This window comes from Ranitomeya variabilis, chromosome 1 (genome assembly GCF_051348905.1).
Source record: "Ranitomeya variabilis isolate aRanVar5 chromosome 1, aRanVar5.hap1, whole genome shotgun sequence".
Classification (NCBI taxonomy): domain Eukaryota; kingdom Metazoa; phylum Chordata; class Amphibia; order Anura; family Dendrobatidae; genus Ranitomeya; species Ranitomeya variabilis.
Window position 1 is genome coordinate 873,614,918 of NC_135232.1, and position 18,535 is coordinate 873,633,452.

The 18,535-nt window shown below is 44.0% G+C and overlaps 1 protein-coding gene across 3 annotated transcripts; it reads left to right on the forward strand.

Moving 5' to 3' along the window:
• The first annotated feature begins 582 nt into the window (after positions 1-582).
• On the forward strand, positions 583-17,082 carry TRMT10A (tRNA methyltransferase 10A). 3 transcript variants are annotated; one of them, XM_077277612.1, is made up of 8 exons: positions 583-822; positions 1,860-2,107; positions 4,463-4,625; positions 4,719-4,790; positions 5,447-5,521; positions 9,202-9,351; positions 9,653-9,758; positions 16,420-17,082. In XM_077277612.1, exons 2-8 carry the CDS (start codon positions 1,905-1,907, stop codon positions 16,638-16,640), a joined length of 990 nt encoding a protein of 329 aa, XP_077133727.1. In that variant the 5' UTR covers positions 583-822; positions 1,860-1,904; the 3' UTR covers positions 16,641-17,082. The 3 variants fall into 3 exon arrangements, with proteins under 3 accessions (XP_077133727.1, XP_077133734.1, XP_077133743.1); XM_077277619.1 differs by having other exon boundaries at positions 688-822; positions 1,864-2,107; positions 16,420-16,843; XM_077277628.1 differs by lacking the exon at positions 583-822 and adding an exon at positions 892-1,003 and having other exon boundaries at positions 16,420-16,844.
• The last annotated feature ends 1,453 nt before the right edge of the window (positions 17,083-18,535 follow it).

Below are 18,535 nucleotides of genomic sequence, written 5' to 3' on the forward strand. Positions count from 1 at the left end.
TGCACATCCCTGCATTTCCGTTGTCCAGCACCAGTTAGTCTCCTCTCCTCTGCGGTCACGTGGTACCGCTCATCGCAGCAAAAGGTGGCGCAACAAAGTATTACGTTAAAGGGGCCGAATAATATTACACGCCCCCCTTTTCAGTTTTTGAATTTCCACAATAATTTAGAACAACCAATAAATTTCGTTCAACTTCACAACTGTGTTCCAAAAATTTACATTTCGTATCTTTATGTTTGAATCATGATATGTGGGAAAAGGTTGAAAAGTTCCAGGGGGCCGAATACTTTCGCAGGGCACTGTATCAGGAAAAGGACAAAAGATGGCGGACATTACTACCTAATGGGGTCGGGGAGGAGGTGCAACTTGTATGTCCTTATAGAATTTATAGCGCTACAGGGGCCCATATATCTGACCAACATATGGGGGGGTCCCAACCTTGCGCCAGGGCCGATCATCCTCTACTTCTGCCACTGAATTCAGGTAACACAGTGATAACTCCGGGTACAGATAATGTACTAGCTGTTTCCTGCAGTCCTATGTTACACCAATTTACTCAGTGATAACTCTAAGTGCAGAAGTAGGTGTTACATATGTGTACACATAGTCCCATTATCAGAGACGCTACACCCTGGTCCTGACACTATCACCACAACACTAGAGAAGAGCAGTCATCTGTCTTACTTTTGCCAGTCTCAAGTATGGCCGCTACTCCGCTCGTAATCCGTGCGCCGGTGACGTCAGAGGTGCGACGAGCGGCGGTGTGCAGGCTGCGCTCTGTGTGATCGCGGCTGCTGGAGCTACGGGCGGCGCTGTGTGCCGGTATGTACGCGCCACGTGTTGTGCGGCCCCTGGAGCACGTACCGTGTATATCTGCCCGGGCGGTGCGCTGTGGGGTCTTCTGGGAGATCAATCAGCTGCATCGGTCTCTGTGTCCGGGGTCTGTGCAGCTCCAGCACCTGCCGGGGGTATCATACACTATAGGGCAGGTGGTCACAGAGCGGTGAGACAGGAGTCCCTATTATTAAAGGGATTGTCCATTATGGAAAAATAGCCCTTTATGCAGGTGACTCTGCCATCGTTACACTAATGGGCGAAGAGATGTGACAGACAACATTTGGTGCGCGCATCAGTCATATAAGAATTATCCGTCGGTGACCACAGGGAGAGGGCTGGGCGGTGTCTCAGTAATGGGGTGGCTGAGTGATTAGCACAGGTTTCCTGGGGTGCGGCCTGGGGGATGGCGAGGGATGTGTTGGTAACCTACAGCCTGGAGGGCAGAGCTTAGACATAAGTTATGGATGGCAGGCGAAAAGAACCGTCTCTGCTTGCTGCTACTGTGTTGGAATCGTGGTGGACCCAGATGGCAACTCTGATCTCCCACTGTCGGCCCATCACCACTGACCTGTCCCCCATCGCCGCTGCCCCCCGTCCGCCCATCGCCTCTGCCCCCGTCCGCCCATTGCCTCTGCCCCCCCCGTCCGCCCATCGCCTCTGCCCCCCCGTCCGCCCATCGCCTCTGCCCCCCCGTCCGCCCATCGCCTCTGCCCCCCCGTCCGCCCATCGCCTCTGCCCCCCCGTCCGCCCATTGCCTCTGCCCCCCCGTCCGCCCATCGCCTCTGCCCCCCCGTCCGCCCATCGCCTCTGCCCCCCCGTCCGCCCATCGCCTCTGCCCCCCCGTCCGCCCATCGCCTCTGCCCCCCCGTCCGCCCATCGCCTCTGCCCCCCTGTCCCCCATCGCCGCTGCCCCCATCCGCCCATCGCCGCTCCCACTGTCCCAGTCACGGCTCCCTCTGCCCCAGTCACGGCTCCCTCTGCATTGCTCTATACTTTTACGCTGTCTTGTGTTTTGCCTACAGGTAGAAAGCACAGGACTTGCATGGAACATTTCCCGCCAGATCACTATGGACACAGAGTCATCAGTTCTCCTCTCTGAGAGCAATAAATCCACTTATAGGGATGGAAGTAAAAATGGCGACCGTCTCCCCTCAGACAGTACTAATGTACAATGTGTGGAGGACCACAAAGGACCCGATGTCATGTCCAAGAGGCAAATGAAGAAGCTGATCAAACAAAAGCAATGGGAAGACCAGCGAGAGCTCCGGAAGTACGTTCTTAGCTACTTATTACAGTGCAGGACGCTGCGGGATGGTACAGGACGTTGGTATAACCTGGGCATTATAATAATCTGTGCGTCCTGCTGAGCCCGCTGTTTGCTGAGCTGGTACTGCATACTGATCCGTGCTGGCACACCACTCCTGTCTCCAGGTTGTTGGTGGTACTACAGCTGATTAATTACCCAGTATGAGATGAGTTCCTGTTTTCCGCATGGCATACGCAGTAATCGGCTATCTGTCACAGCTGAGAGGGGTGGGAGTCCTTCTATGAACACTCATAACAATGAGCCCTCTGTATTCATTAGCTGATTTGCAGACTCTGCTGTACATGTACGTTACTGCCAGGGTGCAGGGAGCGGTCTCAGGAGCTGAGCCTGCTGCATACAGGACAAATGCCAGTTGTAATACACAGCCAGCATCTGCACTAACAGCAGGTATCAGCGATAACTACTTTGTAACTATTTAACTGCTGCTGTAAATCACTGACGGAGACATTTATGTATCACAATCACAGGGGTCATGGGTTACCATGGCAACCGCTGAAGGCCCCATCGCTAAATCTTGGTACTCCTTTGCAGTTCTGCTACAGGCAGAGCTTCAGAGAAGACAGCCATTTATACTATATTGCATGTTATGCAGTGTATCGTAAGCAACAATTGCAGGTTAAGGGCAGTAATATATTTTTTAAATATTAAGAAGTAAAAGTTTATCTCACCCCTTTTTTCCCCAGTTTAAAGGGAATCTGTCAGTGGGATTGACCCTCCTAATCCGTCTTTATGGGTATGTAGGTCATAGGAAGCGGAATAAAGTGATACCTTGATATCAGTGATCTGATGTCTTATTCTAGAGAATTCCACATTTTTATTAATATGTAAATGACGCCCCTGTTCATTTAAAATGCGCTCTGGAGGCAGATTTTCATGGAGATCTATGTCCGGCTAATAGATTTTAACAGCTCATTTACATATTTGACAAATATGGATATCTCTGGAATAAGACATCAAATCACTGATATCAAGGTATCACTTTATACAGCTTCCTATGACCTACATGCCAATATAGATGACTTAGGAGGGGTGATCCTACGGACAGATTCTTTTTAAAATTAAAGAAATAAAAAATTACAATAAACATATTTGTTATCACCGTCCCCTTAAGTCTGGACTATCAAAATATAAAACTTACCGTATTTAAAATGTGCGATGAATGCTGAAAAGGAAAAAAAAACTCTTCTAATTCGCATTTTTTAAGTCACTGCAGTTTCTCAAAATGCAATAAAGACTGATCAATGTGTCAAAAGTAGCTCAAAATGGCATAGATTAATTAAAACCACAACATGGAACGTACAAGAACAAGCCCTCAGTTACATCAACTGAAAAACACAATTATGGGTCTCAGAAAATGATCACCCCCCCCAGAAAAAAAAAAAATCATACATATTTCTTTTTTTACAAGTTGCAGAATTATATATTTTTTATTACTAAAATTTATTTTTAAAAAAACTATGCAACTTTAGTATTGCCGTAATAATAGCCCTCCGGAGAATCATGTTGTCAGTAAATTTTTACTGCAGACTGAACTCTTAACAACAAAACCTAAAAGGCAATGGTGAAATTGCAGTTTTTTCACAATTTACCCCACTTGGAATTTTTTCTGTCTCTTTTTTTTTTTTTTTTTTTCAGTACTAGGTATGGGAAAATGAATAGTGTATGTAAAGCTCCATGGAATAAATGGCGCTATAATAATAATTCAAAACAACAGCTAGTCCAGCAAAAAACACGCCCTCCTCTGGCTATACGGAAAAAGTAAAAAATGTTATAGCTCTTAATAGACCGTGAGGAAAATAACAAAAGTGCAAAAATGAAAAACTGTGTGATCCCAAAGAGATTAGTTAATTCCAATAGCCAAACAGCAGTGTAATTGTTGTTTTGTGGGGTTTGGGATAGTAGGAGGGAAGCCATGTTCCTGAATCCTGATTGTCAGGTGACAGTTCTGTGGTCAGTTTTCTACCTTTACGGGTGCTATCCAATGAGAGTTTCCATTGTTTTTTTCTTGTTTTTTTGTGAAGGGAGACGCACATTGAAGCATAAGTGTTATGGTGGGCCTAAGTGACGTCATAGGACGTGACACGTGTCTCGGGCCCAAAGATTGCAGTTTGTGGTACTATAATGAACATGAAAGGCACATTGTGATCCTAAAGTTGCCGCTGCTGCCAAGAAGTCCTGCAAGTTGGATTTCTTGCTGTTTGAGTGGCCACATTGTGTGACTTGTCATCCTTCTACCATAACGTCACCACGTAGTCCTTACTTCACTCAGGTTCATTTTTTGTTTTTACTAAATTTCAGGCAGAAACGAAAAGAGAAAAGGCAGAAGAGGAAGCTGGTGCGCCAGGCCCAAGGGCCGCAGAGTGTAGAAGACCACGTCCACAAGAGAGTGCGTCGGGAGATCCTGCCCAGCGATGTGCGGCTCGTCATTGATTGCAGCTTTGACGATTTAATGGCGTTGAGGGTAAGTTGCAGATTGTATGTAGTATGTTTTAGTATTTTTTTGTTTTCATTTTGCTGCCTGCAAAATTAAAGAGTTTTTGTGTTTCTCATGTAGGATGTGAAAAAGTTAAACAAACAGATACGAAGGTGTTATGCAGAGAATCGCAGGGCGAGTCATCCCGTTCAGGTAACTTCTGAGATCTACCTTGGTTACAAGGTCACAGTCAGGGCGGCACCTTGTCTAGTTATACAGAGTGGGCCATTTATATGGATATACCTGGGTGGGCCATTTATAAAGTTACATTCAAAATGGCCGCCATGGTCACCACCCATCTTGAAAAGTTTTCCCCTCCCATATACTAATGTGCCACAAACAGGAAGTTGATATCACCAACCATTCCCATTTTATTTAGGTGTATCCATATACATGGCCCACCCAGGTCTATCCATATAAATGGCCCACCCTGTATTTTGCTGCAAATTCAACTGTGATGTGGTCTGTGCTCATGAATCAGCTGAGAGGAGCTCCGAAAAAGCCAGATAAAAGCTACAAACTCTCTCATCATTCAGTCCTAATGAGCTCACTGACATATCTTAGCTAACTCACTCTGCAGCCAACAATAGACAGTGCAACACAGACTCTAGAAGGAAAATGCTACACGCTTTTAATGAAACCCAATTGTAAAAATAATTTTTAATGCATGCATTTATGTAAAACTATATTGTCCCCCCAAGCAGAGTTACATGTACATTTCTACATGTATATTTGCCTGTCTGCACTTCATGCCCTTTGCATTGCACAGATCTCGCCAGTAGCAGTGACGTTGTTTTACTTCCTTGAAGCTTTATCTAACAAGCCATGGTGGACAGCTGAAAAGTAACATGGACGAATATGACAAAGGATGGATCAATTGGAAGGTGAGCATGTTAATGAGCATTTACAGAGGGTCTGTAATCCAAGGCGCATTCTGTCCACAGGGGAAATATTTGCTGTGGATTTCTCCCATGTTTCACTTTTTTTATTGCAAAAGTTTAAATCTCCTGCACAAACGACATGGTGGTAAAATTACACTGGATTTTCTCCACAATGCTGCTATTGTAAAATTTAGCAGATTTTCACCCATAAAATCTTCTGTATATTTGCCCATGTGCATATTCCCTCAGGGGGGCAGTTATTTGGGGCTGAGCAAGGCTTGGGCAGCTTGTATCCGCTTCCTGTAAGCCCTTCACGACCTTTGATGTATATTTGACGCTGACCCCAAATCTTGATGGCTGATTCAATCATTAATCCTGCTCGTCGGAGTCCCTGTCACGTGATCCCAGGGCACCGATGAGTTGTCATGACATTCGGGGGTCTACAGAAAATCCTATGCCTATGATTACTTCTGGCCCGTGCCCATTGTTCATAGATCGTGATTTTGGCTATGCTTAGCAATGCTAAAGCTGAAGCCCCGCTATGTGAAGCAGAGGTGATTGGACGATCGCAGCTTCAATTCTCATAAGGAAACAGTTGAAGTTGGTAAAAAGTGTGTAAAAAAAATAAAGATAAAAACACAAGTTTAAATCACCCCCCACCCCCCTTCCCTATTGAAAATAAAGCAATTTATGTATGATCTATCAAAATATAAAAACAATCGGATCGGTTAACGGCATAACGAGAAAAAAAAAAAAAATTTTTTTTACTGCCCCAACATTGCAATAAAATGCAGTAAGTGGCAATCAAAACACGGTTTCTACCCCAAAATGGTATCAATAAAATTGTCAGCTCAGGGCACAATTAATAAACCCTCATCCAGATCCAGAGAAATGAAAACGCTACGAGCCTAAGAAAATGGCCACACATTTTTTTTTTTAGCACTTAAATAAAAAAACAAAAACACCAATAGGATTGAGAGTAAAGTCAGTCTTTGCAGACAACACCAAACTATGTAGGATATTAAAATCTGACCTTGACTTTACAATATTGCAAAGATCTGACTTTCATTTGTTCATTTTCATAGATTTTTTATTTATTATTTTGTCGGATTGAAGTTATTTCTGTGACCATTGTGGGTTTTTCTGTCATTAAATGCGGGGTACCAACAATTTTGACGACTTGTGTATAAATACATGTGTGGCCAGTACAAAACACTGGCACGTGACTTATTCCTTCCAAAGACCGTACGAAGGGCTGGATGATTTCCTCAATACACATAACGTTGCTGGTTATAGTTAATTTAGTGATAACCTGTATAGCGCATGTCAGGTCTTCCCCTTTGATGTGGGCTCTGGGGATGAGCTAACATCTTTTCCCGCACAAGTGCCTCTAATTACAGCTGCAGGTGGAATTGCGATCCAGCTGCGGCTGTTAACTTGTTAAATGCCACTGTCAGTCTCTGACAGCGACATTTAACATGATTGCGCCAGAAGCACGTCACAAAATTCACCCATTGGCGCCCGTGTCACATAAGTGTGTCGCTGATTGGGTTGGCATGACAACCTGGGGTCTGCAGGAGACACCTGTGGTTGTCATAGCTGGATAGCTATGAGCTCCGCCTAGCGATCATGGCTTACAGCAAGTGATCATTTTTGAGCTACACATAGCAGGGCTGCAGCCTTGCTGTGTGTAGCACAGGTGATCGAATGATCGCAGCTTCTAGTCTCCCATGGAGACTGCTGAAGCTAGTAAAAACTAAACAAAAATGTTTAAAAAAAAAAAAATATATACATATATATATAAGTTTAAATCACCCCTTTTGCCCCATTCAAAATAAAACAAAAAAAAAATCAAAAGTACATATATTTGGTATCTCCCCGTTCATGATCGCCTGATCTATCAATATATAAAAATAATTAATTCGATCAGTAAATGATTAGTGATAAAAAAAAAAAATCAAAACACCGGAATTGTTTTTTTTGGTCACCACAACAACTCTTTAAAATGCAATAACGGGCGATCAGAACAACGTATCTGCCCCAAAATGTTATCGGTAAAAAACGTCAGCTTGGTGCGCAGAAAATAAGCCCTTGCCCAACCCCAGATCCCGAAAAACGGAGACGCTACAGATCTGGGAAAATTACTTTTTTTTTTTTTTTCTGTAACAAACTTTGGATTTTTTTTCACCACTTAAATAAAAAACAACCTAGATATGTTTTATATCTGCAAACTCGTAATGAACTGGAGAATCATAATGGCCGGTCAGTTTTAGCATTTAGTGAACATGGTAAAATAAAAATCCAAAAAACAATTGTGGAATTGCACTTTTGTTTGCAATTTCACTCCACTTAGAATTTTTGCTCCCATTTTCCAGTACACTATATGGTAAAACCAATGGTGTCGTTCAAAAGTACAACTCGTCCTCCAAAAAACAAGCCCTCCCATGGCCATATTGACGGAAAAATAAAACAAGTTATGGCTCTGGAAAAAGGGGAGCAAAAAAAACAAACAAATGCAAAAACAAAAATGGGCTGCGGCGTGAATGGGTTAAAGGTAATCAGTTGATAGGTGTTTGCTATGTAATCTGAGGACACATGAGGTTAGGGGTTAAAACACTTAATTCAGGGATGTGTCACTTATTACGCTGTGTGCTGTTATTTACTTACAATGAACGTTTTATCACCAGGACAATTATCATGGACTAGGTTTCAGCGCCTGCTAGACTGTCTACGTCCCCTACTCTGATAGGCCGCTCACTTCCAATAGATAATGTACATAGAGAGCCTGGTGTGGGCGGGGATAGCTTTCTGAGCTCTGCTTCATGCTGCATTCAAAATCTCTGATTATATCACAACTACTTCGCCCAGTAAACGAAGAGATGCATTGTGTGAATCAGGGTCTCTTTTCCTACATTATTCCGCTCTCTGATGAGGTAACAGAAAGCTAGTGACAGATTCCCTTTAGCTATAGGAGTGTGGAGCCAGCTGTCAGACAGATGGGCCTCCTATGCAGAAGGCATACCATCTCTGCTTTTCTGATTGCTATACAGTTTGGGAATCATTAACATTGTTTCCTCCGCCTGTCCTTGGAATTGCCGGGAGGCGGGAGGGCGTGTAATCTCCTGGATCTTATCTGAGCCCAATCAGCCAGGGATAGAATTTGCTCTGTACTTGGATCAGTATGCCATCTCTAGTGACAGCTGAAATCAGCAAAATAAGTGTTTTATGACATTGTAGGGATTGGTGGGAGGAAACAATGCATGAAATAAATACAGAAATAAAGGAAAAAAATAAAACAAAGCCACTGGCAGCCTGAAGTGTACTGTTCTAGTTCCATCTTGTATGTGGAAAAAAACCCACATGTATGATACATAAAAATATTTTTTACGGAAAATGTATTTTAATGGTCCCTTTTTGATCCTTAAAAAAAAAAAGTGAAAAACAAACTTCCCTTTTTTCTTAATATTTTATAATAAAAACATCTGAATATAAAAATTAGGCCCCATGTATCACAAAAAGAGTCAAAAATTATTTCGATAAGAGAACCATTTTAAAGCTCCTAAAACGAATGTATGTACCACTAAAACACCCTGAAATGTGCATGGTAATGTATGCGGGGGAAATAGTCCAGTCTTGAACTGGTTAAGTTGGTGCTTATAAGGCTTTTTATTTTTCTTCTTTAGGATATCCATATTAAAAGTGAGCATTACAAAGATCTGATGAAGGCTGAAGACCTGGTGTACCTCACCTCAGATTCCCCTGAAGTTCTTCATGAGCTGGATGAAACCAAAGCTTATATTATTGGGGGCCTAGTGGATCATAACCATCATAAGGTACACCTGTGGTATTAGTAATGGATACCTATCTGGTGTTGGATTCCATGACAGCACATCTGATATTGGTCAGCAATATGGGGCTTGTTGGAGAACATCTTCAGCTCCTTTTCACAATGGATCCCTTTGTTATGGCCGTGGTCATCACCAGGTTCCTTCTCTGCTTTCATAGCAACGTTTCTCCTGATATGTGATCGACGCTTTGTATCAAAGCTATTCTAGACCATCATTATAAGGGATCTGTGACTGTCAGGTGACGATGTTCCGAGCTGTACATGATGTGGAGATGTCTTTCTTGCAGGGCATCACTTATAAACAAGCGCTAGCACTTGGGATCAGCCATGCTCAGCTTCCTCTGGGGAGTTTTGTGAAAATGAATAGCCGCAAGGTTCTAGCAGTGAATCATGGTGAGTCTCTGTGTATTTCATACTGGTTTTTTTTTTTGTTTTTTTTAAAAGAACTCCATGCCTTTTTTTTGTTTTGTTCACGAGAGGCGTAGCCATGACAAAGGTAATCATTAAAAGAGGATAAAGACAGTGTCACACACAGACCAGTCCGAGTTTTCTGACCACCGGGTTTTTTTATTCACTTGCTGTACTGCAAATAAATAGTAACAGGGGGAAGGGGACCAGCCTTACAACAAAGCATAACTATGTCACCCTAAGGCTATGTGCACACAGTGCAGATTATTTGCGGTTTTTTAGCGTTTTTGCGCTATAAAAACGCTATAAAACCGCAAATAATCTGCATACATTAAGCATCCTATCATTTTTAATGAAATCCGCACTTTCTGTGCACATGATGTGCGTTTTTCCGCATGAAAAACGCATTGCAGTAAAAAACCGGACATGCTCATTAATTTTGCGGTTTTTTCTCTATCCCCATGATGGCACCACGGAGAGAGGGGTCCGCCCCCAGGGACAGGAAACCTACAGATGAAAAAGGGCGTACCTCTCTCCCACATCAGTTGGTTTCCTGTCCCTGACGGGGAACCTACAGCGACGTACCTGAAGGATTCTTCGTGGGATTCCAGGGAGCTGGCCGGTCGGTTCCTGACAGGGGGCGCCCTGTCACGGCTGTGCCCAGCCGGTTTTCTCCCCCCTTTTATCCGACCCTGATGCACCACCACGGGGGTCGGCGGGCCCTACGGGTGAGTGTTGCAGGGGAAGGCAGCGAAGAGGACACGGCCGGTGACGAACCCAGCGGATATAGTCCCGAGGCCAGAGACGGTACCTCTTAAACCGTAAGGGGTGAGTGATCTGCGTGAAAGTAATATTGTAATATGAGATTACTTTTTTATTTTTCCCTAGGGAAGAAAATGTACAGGCAAATCAAAGCACAAAGTGTGTGCGATATGTTCAGAAGAATTACCTCCCTCGTGGGAAAAAAAGCTATGCGGGTCCTGCATAGAAAAAACCATCCAGGAGGAATCTCCGGCATTCGCGTCAGACCTGAAAACCCTAATAAAAAATCAAGTAGAAAGTGCCCTCAAAGGCATTAAGATTCCGAGGAAAAAACATAGATCAGGTCATAAGTCTCCCGAGTCCAGTATAGACAAATCAGAAAGCGAGACATCTGACTCTGGTGATTCATCAACATCCGACACTTCCTCACTATCTTCGGAGGGAGGGCGCAGTTGCTTCCCCATCGAAGAGACAGACGCATTGGTAAAGGCCATCAGAACAACGATGGGTCTGGTAGACGAACGCCCTAAAAGAACAGCACAGGACATAATGTTCAGCGGATTAGAACAAAAGAAAAGAAGAGTATTTCCAATAAATGAAAAAATCCATTCTTTAATCAAAAAAGAATGGAAGAAACCGGACAAAAAAGTTCTCTTGGTCCCCAAGAGAAAATATCCGTTCGATGACCCAGCCTGCTCATCCTGGGGCAAGGCACCCAAACTGGACATGGCTATAGCAAAAGCCTCTAAAAAGTTCGCTCTGCCCTTCGAGGACATGGGTACTCTGAAGGATCCAATGGATAAGAAGGCGGACACCTTCTTGAAAAACTCCTGGGAAGCGGCAGGAGGAGGCCTAAAGCCAGCCATCGCAGCCACCTGCACGGCGCGTGCTCTAATGGTGTGGCTTGAGCATCTGGATTCGCAACTAAAAGAGAAAGTCCCACGAGAAACAATACAAAAGTCAGTGTCCATGATGAAAGGGGCAGCAGCTTTTTTGGCGGACGCTTCGGTGGACTCAGCAAGATTGTCAGCCAGGTCGGCATCCTTCTCAAACGCCGCAAGACGCGCCCTGTGGCTAAAATGCTGGCCGGGGGACCTGCAAACAAAGACTAAGCTTTGCTCAATACCTTGCGAAGGCGAGTTCCTGTTCGGATCAACGTTGGACGACATCCTTGACAAAGCGGGAGATAAAAAGAAATCTTTTCCCGGGTTCCCCAACCAGTCATATAGGCGCTCCTTTCGGAACAGAAAGTTCATGCGCAGAAGACCTCCAAAAGGAAATAAAGACGGATGGGAAGACAGAAGAAACAAAAACAGGGGCTTCTTGTTCAACAAACCCCCCCCTCCAGATAATAAAAAATCCCAATGAAGGTACTTCCCGGGTCGGGGGGAGACTGGCAGAGTTCCTTCCAGCCTGGGAAAAAATCTCAAACAGCCCTTGGATCCTGGGTATTATACGAGAAGGCCTCAAATTCAAATTTCGCGTCCCTCCCGGCAACTCCTTCATGGTAACGCCTCAAAAACAGTCACTCGAACAGTCAGCTCTCCAGAAGGAGATCCTGACCCTAATCCAGAAAGATGTATTGCAAGAAGTTCCATACCAGGAAAGGGGCACGGGGTTCTATTCTCCCCTCTTTCTCCGGAAAAAACCGGATGGATCGTACAGAACGATCATAAATCTCAAAAAACTAAACAGTTTCCTGGAGATACAACATTTCAAAATGGAAACAATAAAATCTTGCGTGAGAATACTCTTTCCTCGGTGTTTCATGACTGTTTTAGATTTACGAGACGCGTACTACCATGTGCCCATACACAGAGATTACCAAAAATATCTCAGACTGGCAGTGAATATCCAGGGGGAGATCAAACACTTCCAGTTCCGAGCACTCCCCTTCGGGATAGCTATCGCCCCTCGAGTATTCACGAAAGTAATGTCAGAGGTAATGGCCCACATACGGGAACAGAACATCCTAATAGTTCCCTATCTAGACGACCTACTAGTGGTAGGGAACTCATTTCAACACTGCGAACAACAGTTGAATCTGGTCATTGCTTCTCTGTCGAATCTGGGGTGGCTACTAAACATACCCAAGTCCAAAATGGTGCCATCTCGGGTACAGGAATACCTGGGGATAGTCCTAGACTCAAACACGCAGATATGTTATCTTCCCCAGGAGAAAATACAGAAAATGACACAAGCCGTATCACAGCTGACGGCATCCCCAGTGACCACCCCGAGGAGAGCAATGTCACTCCTGGGTTCTATGACGGCCTGTATGCCGGCAGTTCAATGGGCACAACTACATTCCCGGGATCTACAATGGGAGACCTTAAATTTAGGCATATCTCTGCACGGAAATTTAGACGGGCGGTTAACTATTTCTCCAAATACAATACTCTCCCTAGCGTGGTGGGCAGACCCAGGGAATCTAGCCAAAGGGGTTCCTTGGGAGCTACCGACGGAAAAGATTCTAACAACAGATGCAAGTCCCTGGGGCTGGGGAGCACATATAGGCGATCAAGTGGCACAGGGAAGTTGGAACAAAAGTCAGGAGTCAGACTCTTCCAACATGAAAGAGCTGCTAGCGGTAAAACTGGCCCTAACACACTTCCTATATCTCCTGAACGGTCACCACGTAAAAGTGTTTTCGGACAACCAAGTTGTTGTGGCATATCTAAACCACCAAGGGGGCACCAGGTGTCGAGCTCTGATGGAGGTAACCCAATCTATCTTCCACATAGCAGAACACAGTCTAAAGTCCTTGACAGCTCTCCACTTAAAAGGCTCCGAAAACCAAACTGCAGACTTCCTGAGCAGAACATGCTTAAAACAGGGAGAGTGGGAACTAAACCAATCGGTCTTCGATCAGATCGTGAGTCTCTGGGGCCTACCAGTAATAGACCTATTCGCGAACAGCCAAAACCGCAAGGTAGAAACATTCTGCTCAATCGATCCCCGGGGGAACCCTGTAGCTCTAGACGCTTTGACAATTCCTTGGAACTATCACCTTGCCTACGCGTTCCCTCCAATGTCACTCATCCCCTTAGTGTTGAGGAAAATTCGGGAGGAGAGGTCTACAGTGATACTAATAGCGCCATTCTGGCCCCGCAGAATATGGTTTTCTTGGCTAAGAAAAATGTCCATATCAAGTCCATGGGTTCTACCAGACACTCCGAAACTTCTGTCCCAGGGCCCAGTGTTTCACCCCAACGTGAAAAATCTACACATGACAGCGTGGCTTTTGAAAGGAGGTTACTAAGAGACAAAGGGTTCTCTCCCAACTTAGTGTCCACCCTGTTACAAAGTAGAAAACCCGTAACCACTAGAATATACGGGAAAGTGTGGAAAAAATTCATATCGGTATCAGGGGCAGACCCATCCGGGGAAATTCCTATTGGGAAAGTCCTTGAATTTTTACAGAAAGGCCTGGAAAGAGGCTTGGCTACAAGTACTTTAAAGGTGCAGGTAGCAGCCTTAGCAGCTCTGTATAATTACGATTTGGCCAGGAATCGTTGGGTCATGCGTTTTATTAAAGCCTCATCTAGGTCTAGACCCATTCCCCTCCACAACTCTCCCCCATGGGACCTAAACCTCGTACTAAACGCTCTAACCAAACCTCCCTTTGAGCCCCTAACAGAAGTCTCTTTAAAAATTCTGTCTCTGAAAACCACACTCCTAGTGGCTCTAACCTCAGCCCGCCGTGTCAGCGATATACAGGCGTTATCTTCATGCCCGCCCTTTACCCAGATACTTGATGACAGAGTCATCCTAAAAACCGACCCAGCTTATCTCCCTAAAATAGCGTCACAGTTTCACAGAACGCAGGAAATTTCGTTACCCTCCTTTTGTCCCAAACCAAAAAATGAGGGGGAGAAAACACTGCATACCCTAGACGTAAGAAGGTGTCTAGTTAGGTATCTATCAGCCACTAGGGAGTGCAGAAAGGATAGGGCTCTGTTTGTCTGCTTCCAGGGTCCACGCAAAGGACAAAAAGCGTCGAAAGCAACATTAGCAAGATGGATAAGAGATGCCATCGCCCTATCCTACTCATCCTGTGGGACAGCCATCCCAGAGAACATAAAGGCTCATTCAACCAGAGCAGTGGCATCATCCTGGGCAGAGAGAGCTGGCGCATCAATACAGCAGATATGTAGAGCGGCCACTTGGTCTTCCCAATCTACATTTTTCAAGCATTACCGCTTAGACTTGACCTCCTCTGATCCTACCTTTGGGAGAAGGGTTCTAGAGGCAGTGGTCCCTCCCTAATAGCTCTATCTATTCAAATCTCTCCGTGGTGCCATCATGGGGATAGAGAAAATGGTAGTTACCTGCCGATAACGGTATTTCTCTGATCCCATGATGGCACCCGTATATTCCCTCCCTTTTTTTCACACACAGGTGTGCACATTATAAAGTATTGGTCATTAGCTTAGTCACGGTGCCTCTGTTAAGTTTAATAGGTTAAGTTTAAATTGTGTAAATATTGAGTTGCAGCTGAAGTTCTGTATAAGGCTCTGTAATCCAACTGATGTGGGAGAGAGGTACGCCCTTTTTCATCTGTAGGTTTCCTGTCCCTGGGGGCGGACCCCTCTCTCCGTGGTGCCATCATGGGATCAGAGAAATACCGTTATCGGCAGGTAACTACCATTTTCGCGGTTTTCCCACTGTCTAATGCATTGGGAAATGTTTGGGAAAAACCGCGTCAAAACCGCGTCAAAAACGCGTCAAAAACGCGCAAAAAACGCGCAAAAAAAGCATGCGGTTTTTATGCGGAAATCTGGCAGAAATGTCCGGATTTTCACAGGAATTTTCTGCATCAATTCCTGAACGTGTGTATGGGGCCTTATGTTCTCTATTGAAGGTTACTAGGAGGTTGTGTATACAAACGATAACTTTCATCTAGCATAATTCTCCAAATTTACCCCCCACCACCACCATCACCACCACACCACCATACATATTAGGCCAGGGTCATACTTTCAACAGCAATGTGAGAAACTCACATCAATCGCCGGCACTCGAGACCGGAGTGTGCGGCTGTATGTATTTCTATGCAGCTGAGCGCTCCGGTCCCGAGTGCCAGTGGCAGTGCCGGGTATTGATGCGAGAGACTCGCATTGCAGTTGCAAGTGTGACCCCGGCCTTAGACTCATGATGGCCGAACCCACCGATAACTACGGGTTTGGCTGACAGGGCCGACAGTCTAATGTTTTATGGAGGCCCCAGACAATGGATGGTTGGGGAAGTTAGGGATCTGGCATGTCCAATTTTAGACTGACTTTCCTTTTGTTTTCCCTGAGACATGTCTGGTGGCATCTTTCTCATAAAGAACACAGGTTGAAGAAGTGCTACTCCTTTGTATTGGCAGCTCTATGTATGGCTATCCAAACTTAATACTTAATTCTTGCTCACCTCTACGGCTGCTGGCCATCCAGTACATCTAGTGCTCTCCAGCCTCTTTATCATAGGCCAGGCCTTCCGTCCTCATCAGGCCTCGGAGGCTACTCCTTGTTGTAAGGTCTCAAAATCATGTTGACAAGATGTTCTCTGCAACATTACGACGCACAGTGACCTCTGAGGCCTGACACGGGTGAAAGTACTTGCCTATAGTGAAGAGGCCAGAGATGTGGTGCAGAATGAAAAGGACTGGATGGCGGGCATCCAGAGAGGTTGACAATGAGATAAGTATTAGTTTTTTGTTTGGTAGCACTGTTCCAACTTTCAGACAAATTCAAGTTACAAACAAACCCTATAGAACCTACTTAGTTCATAACCTGGGGGACTGGCCAACTATAGATATGATCAAAGAAGCAAACTATGTTGTCTTATCCTCTCATAAAGGGACTTTTTCATTTTACTAGTATCAAGCATTTTCTTGCAGTGTTTGAGATAATATTGGCTTTCTTGGAGAAGAAAGACTGGAAAGAAGCCTTTTTCTGTGTCCTACCTCAGCGCAAGGGAGCGGTCCCCATTGACGAGGCATCCGAAGCACCTGCAGATGACTTGTCTGCGCAAGAGGATGGGGAAGACAGTGATTCTGAGCTCGAAGATGACACCACTCAGGCAGAGTCCAAAGATATTGGAGATGAGAATGACAGCTGACATCTTATGAATTTGTACTTTTCTGCAATATTGTATATATTTATTATTTCAAGAAAAAAAATCAAAAACTGTTTAAAATACTTTTACAAAAAATTTTTTTAAATCTTTTTTCCAGGTTCTTTTGGAAAATGTTCTGAAAAGTTGCTTTTTTTTATTTAAGACTTAGATCGTTAATAAAAAGCATTCAGTTAACAGTGTTTAATTATTAGACACAATACTACAGTTACTTCAGTCATTTTATTAGAATCCTAATGGGAGAGGGAATATATTCAATAAGAATTTATGCAAAATGCTAAAACTTTGATTTTTGTATTTTTTTTTTTTCAAATATTTTTTGTTCCTATTGTTCCAACATATTGCACAGCACTTTACAATTTGAATAAAATTTTACTGATGACACACAAACTATGGGTAACCATGGAAGAGGAGAAACTAGGAAGACATTTTCTCTCTCTGGTTATCTGTTAACCCTTTTACGAGAGTGTTAATTTCTATTTTTGTGTATTTTTTTTTTCTCCTTCCCAGAGCCATAATTTTTATATTTTTCTGGCCATAGACTTGAGGACTTGTGTTTTGTGGAATAAGTTGTACTTCCAAATGACACCATTCATTTTTCCATGTAGTGTACAAGAAAATGGGAGAAAAATTCCAAGTGGGGAGAAATTGTGAAAAAACAAAACAAAAAAAAAACCCCTGCAATTCTGACATTCAAGGAAAAGAAAAGTTGTTGTTGGTAAAATAGTTCTTTCTGAAAAAACCTATAGATGTATGCCTCCCTAGATGCGGAGGTTGGCACCCTGAAAGAAAAAACGAGAATGGCGCCCCCGCTCGTGCGATGGCTGTCCCTAATCTCCTATCTCCTCTCTATAAGAAATATAGTCAGAAATAAGAAGGCCAGGTGGCTTGTAATATCATATGATCATATGTGATGTTATATGAACAAAGTATAAGGCCCCCCCTTATTTTTCAATGTGATGTGAGAAAAGGGGATAGAAATAATAAATCATAACCTTATGCATCAATAAGAACATATAGCAAATGTCCACGCTCACTGCAGCATAATGGTACCCTCAACAAGTACAGTACCAGGACGCAAATAATAGTCATTCTGTACTGGCTGATACCACTAAATCCAAATATGTTTGACCATGACATCTACAAAAATAAGCGCCACAAAGCATCTCTGAATGTGTCACTATACACATCCACTGAACGCAGCCAACCAATAAGTGCAAATAATGCAATCAAAGAGAAGATATAATCATACTCATCTGCTGTATTCATGATATACGAGTGGTTATGGGTCCAGATAGAGTGACTCCTTAGATAGCTGAAGACCAAAACTCTCGACGCGTTTCCCCCAAAATGGGTTCATCAGGAGAGACTAAATGATAGCGTGGCAGTGTGGAGTTGTCCAAAAATAAGGCTGCAACTAATTACCTGCGGGTCCTTCTTAAATACCTAAGCAAACTGTTTAACGGACGCATATGCAAATGATAAACTACCGATGACCAAATACTACCGCGTCATTAAAAGTTCTGACCGGCGCCAAAAGCCTCCAGCTGTCTACGCGCATAGTCTCATGCAGTAGGGGACGCTAGGTAGGTATTTAATAATTTTTTGGGGTATATTTTCTTTTGTTTGTTCACTAGGAGGCTGACACTAAGTGATAAGAAAGTGATCTCCTCCCCTGCAGTATACACCCTCCTGCCGACTCTCAGCTAACCAGTTCTTGCTTAGTGTCTGCAGGAGGCACTTGGGTCTGGTTCAGACCCCAACGTTTTTATTTTATTTTTTACTTTTCTGTAAATTTTTATTTTTTAATTAACGGAGTGAAGGGGGCGACGGATCCTTTCAAGGTTCCGATCTCCTCCGAATCATCAACAGGCGAGCAC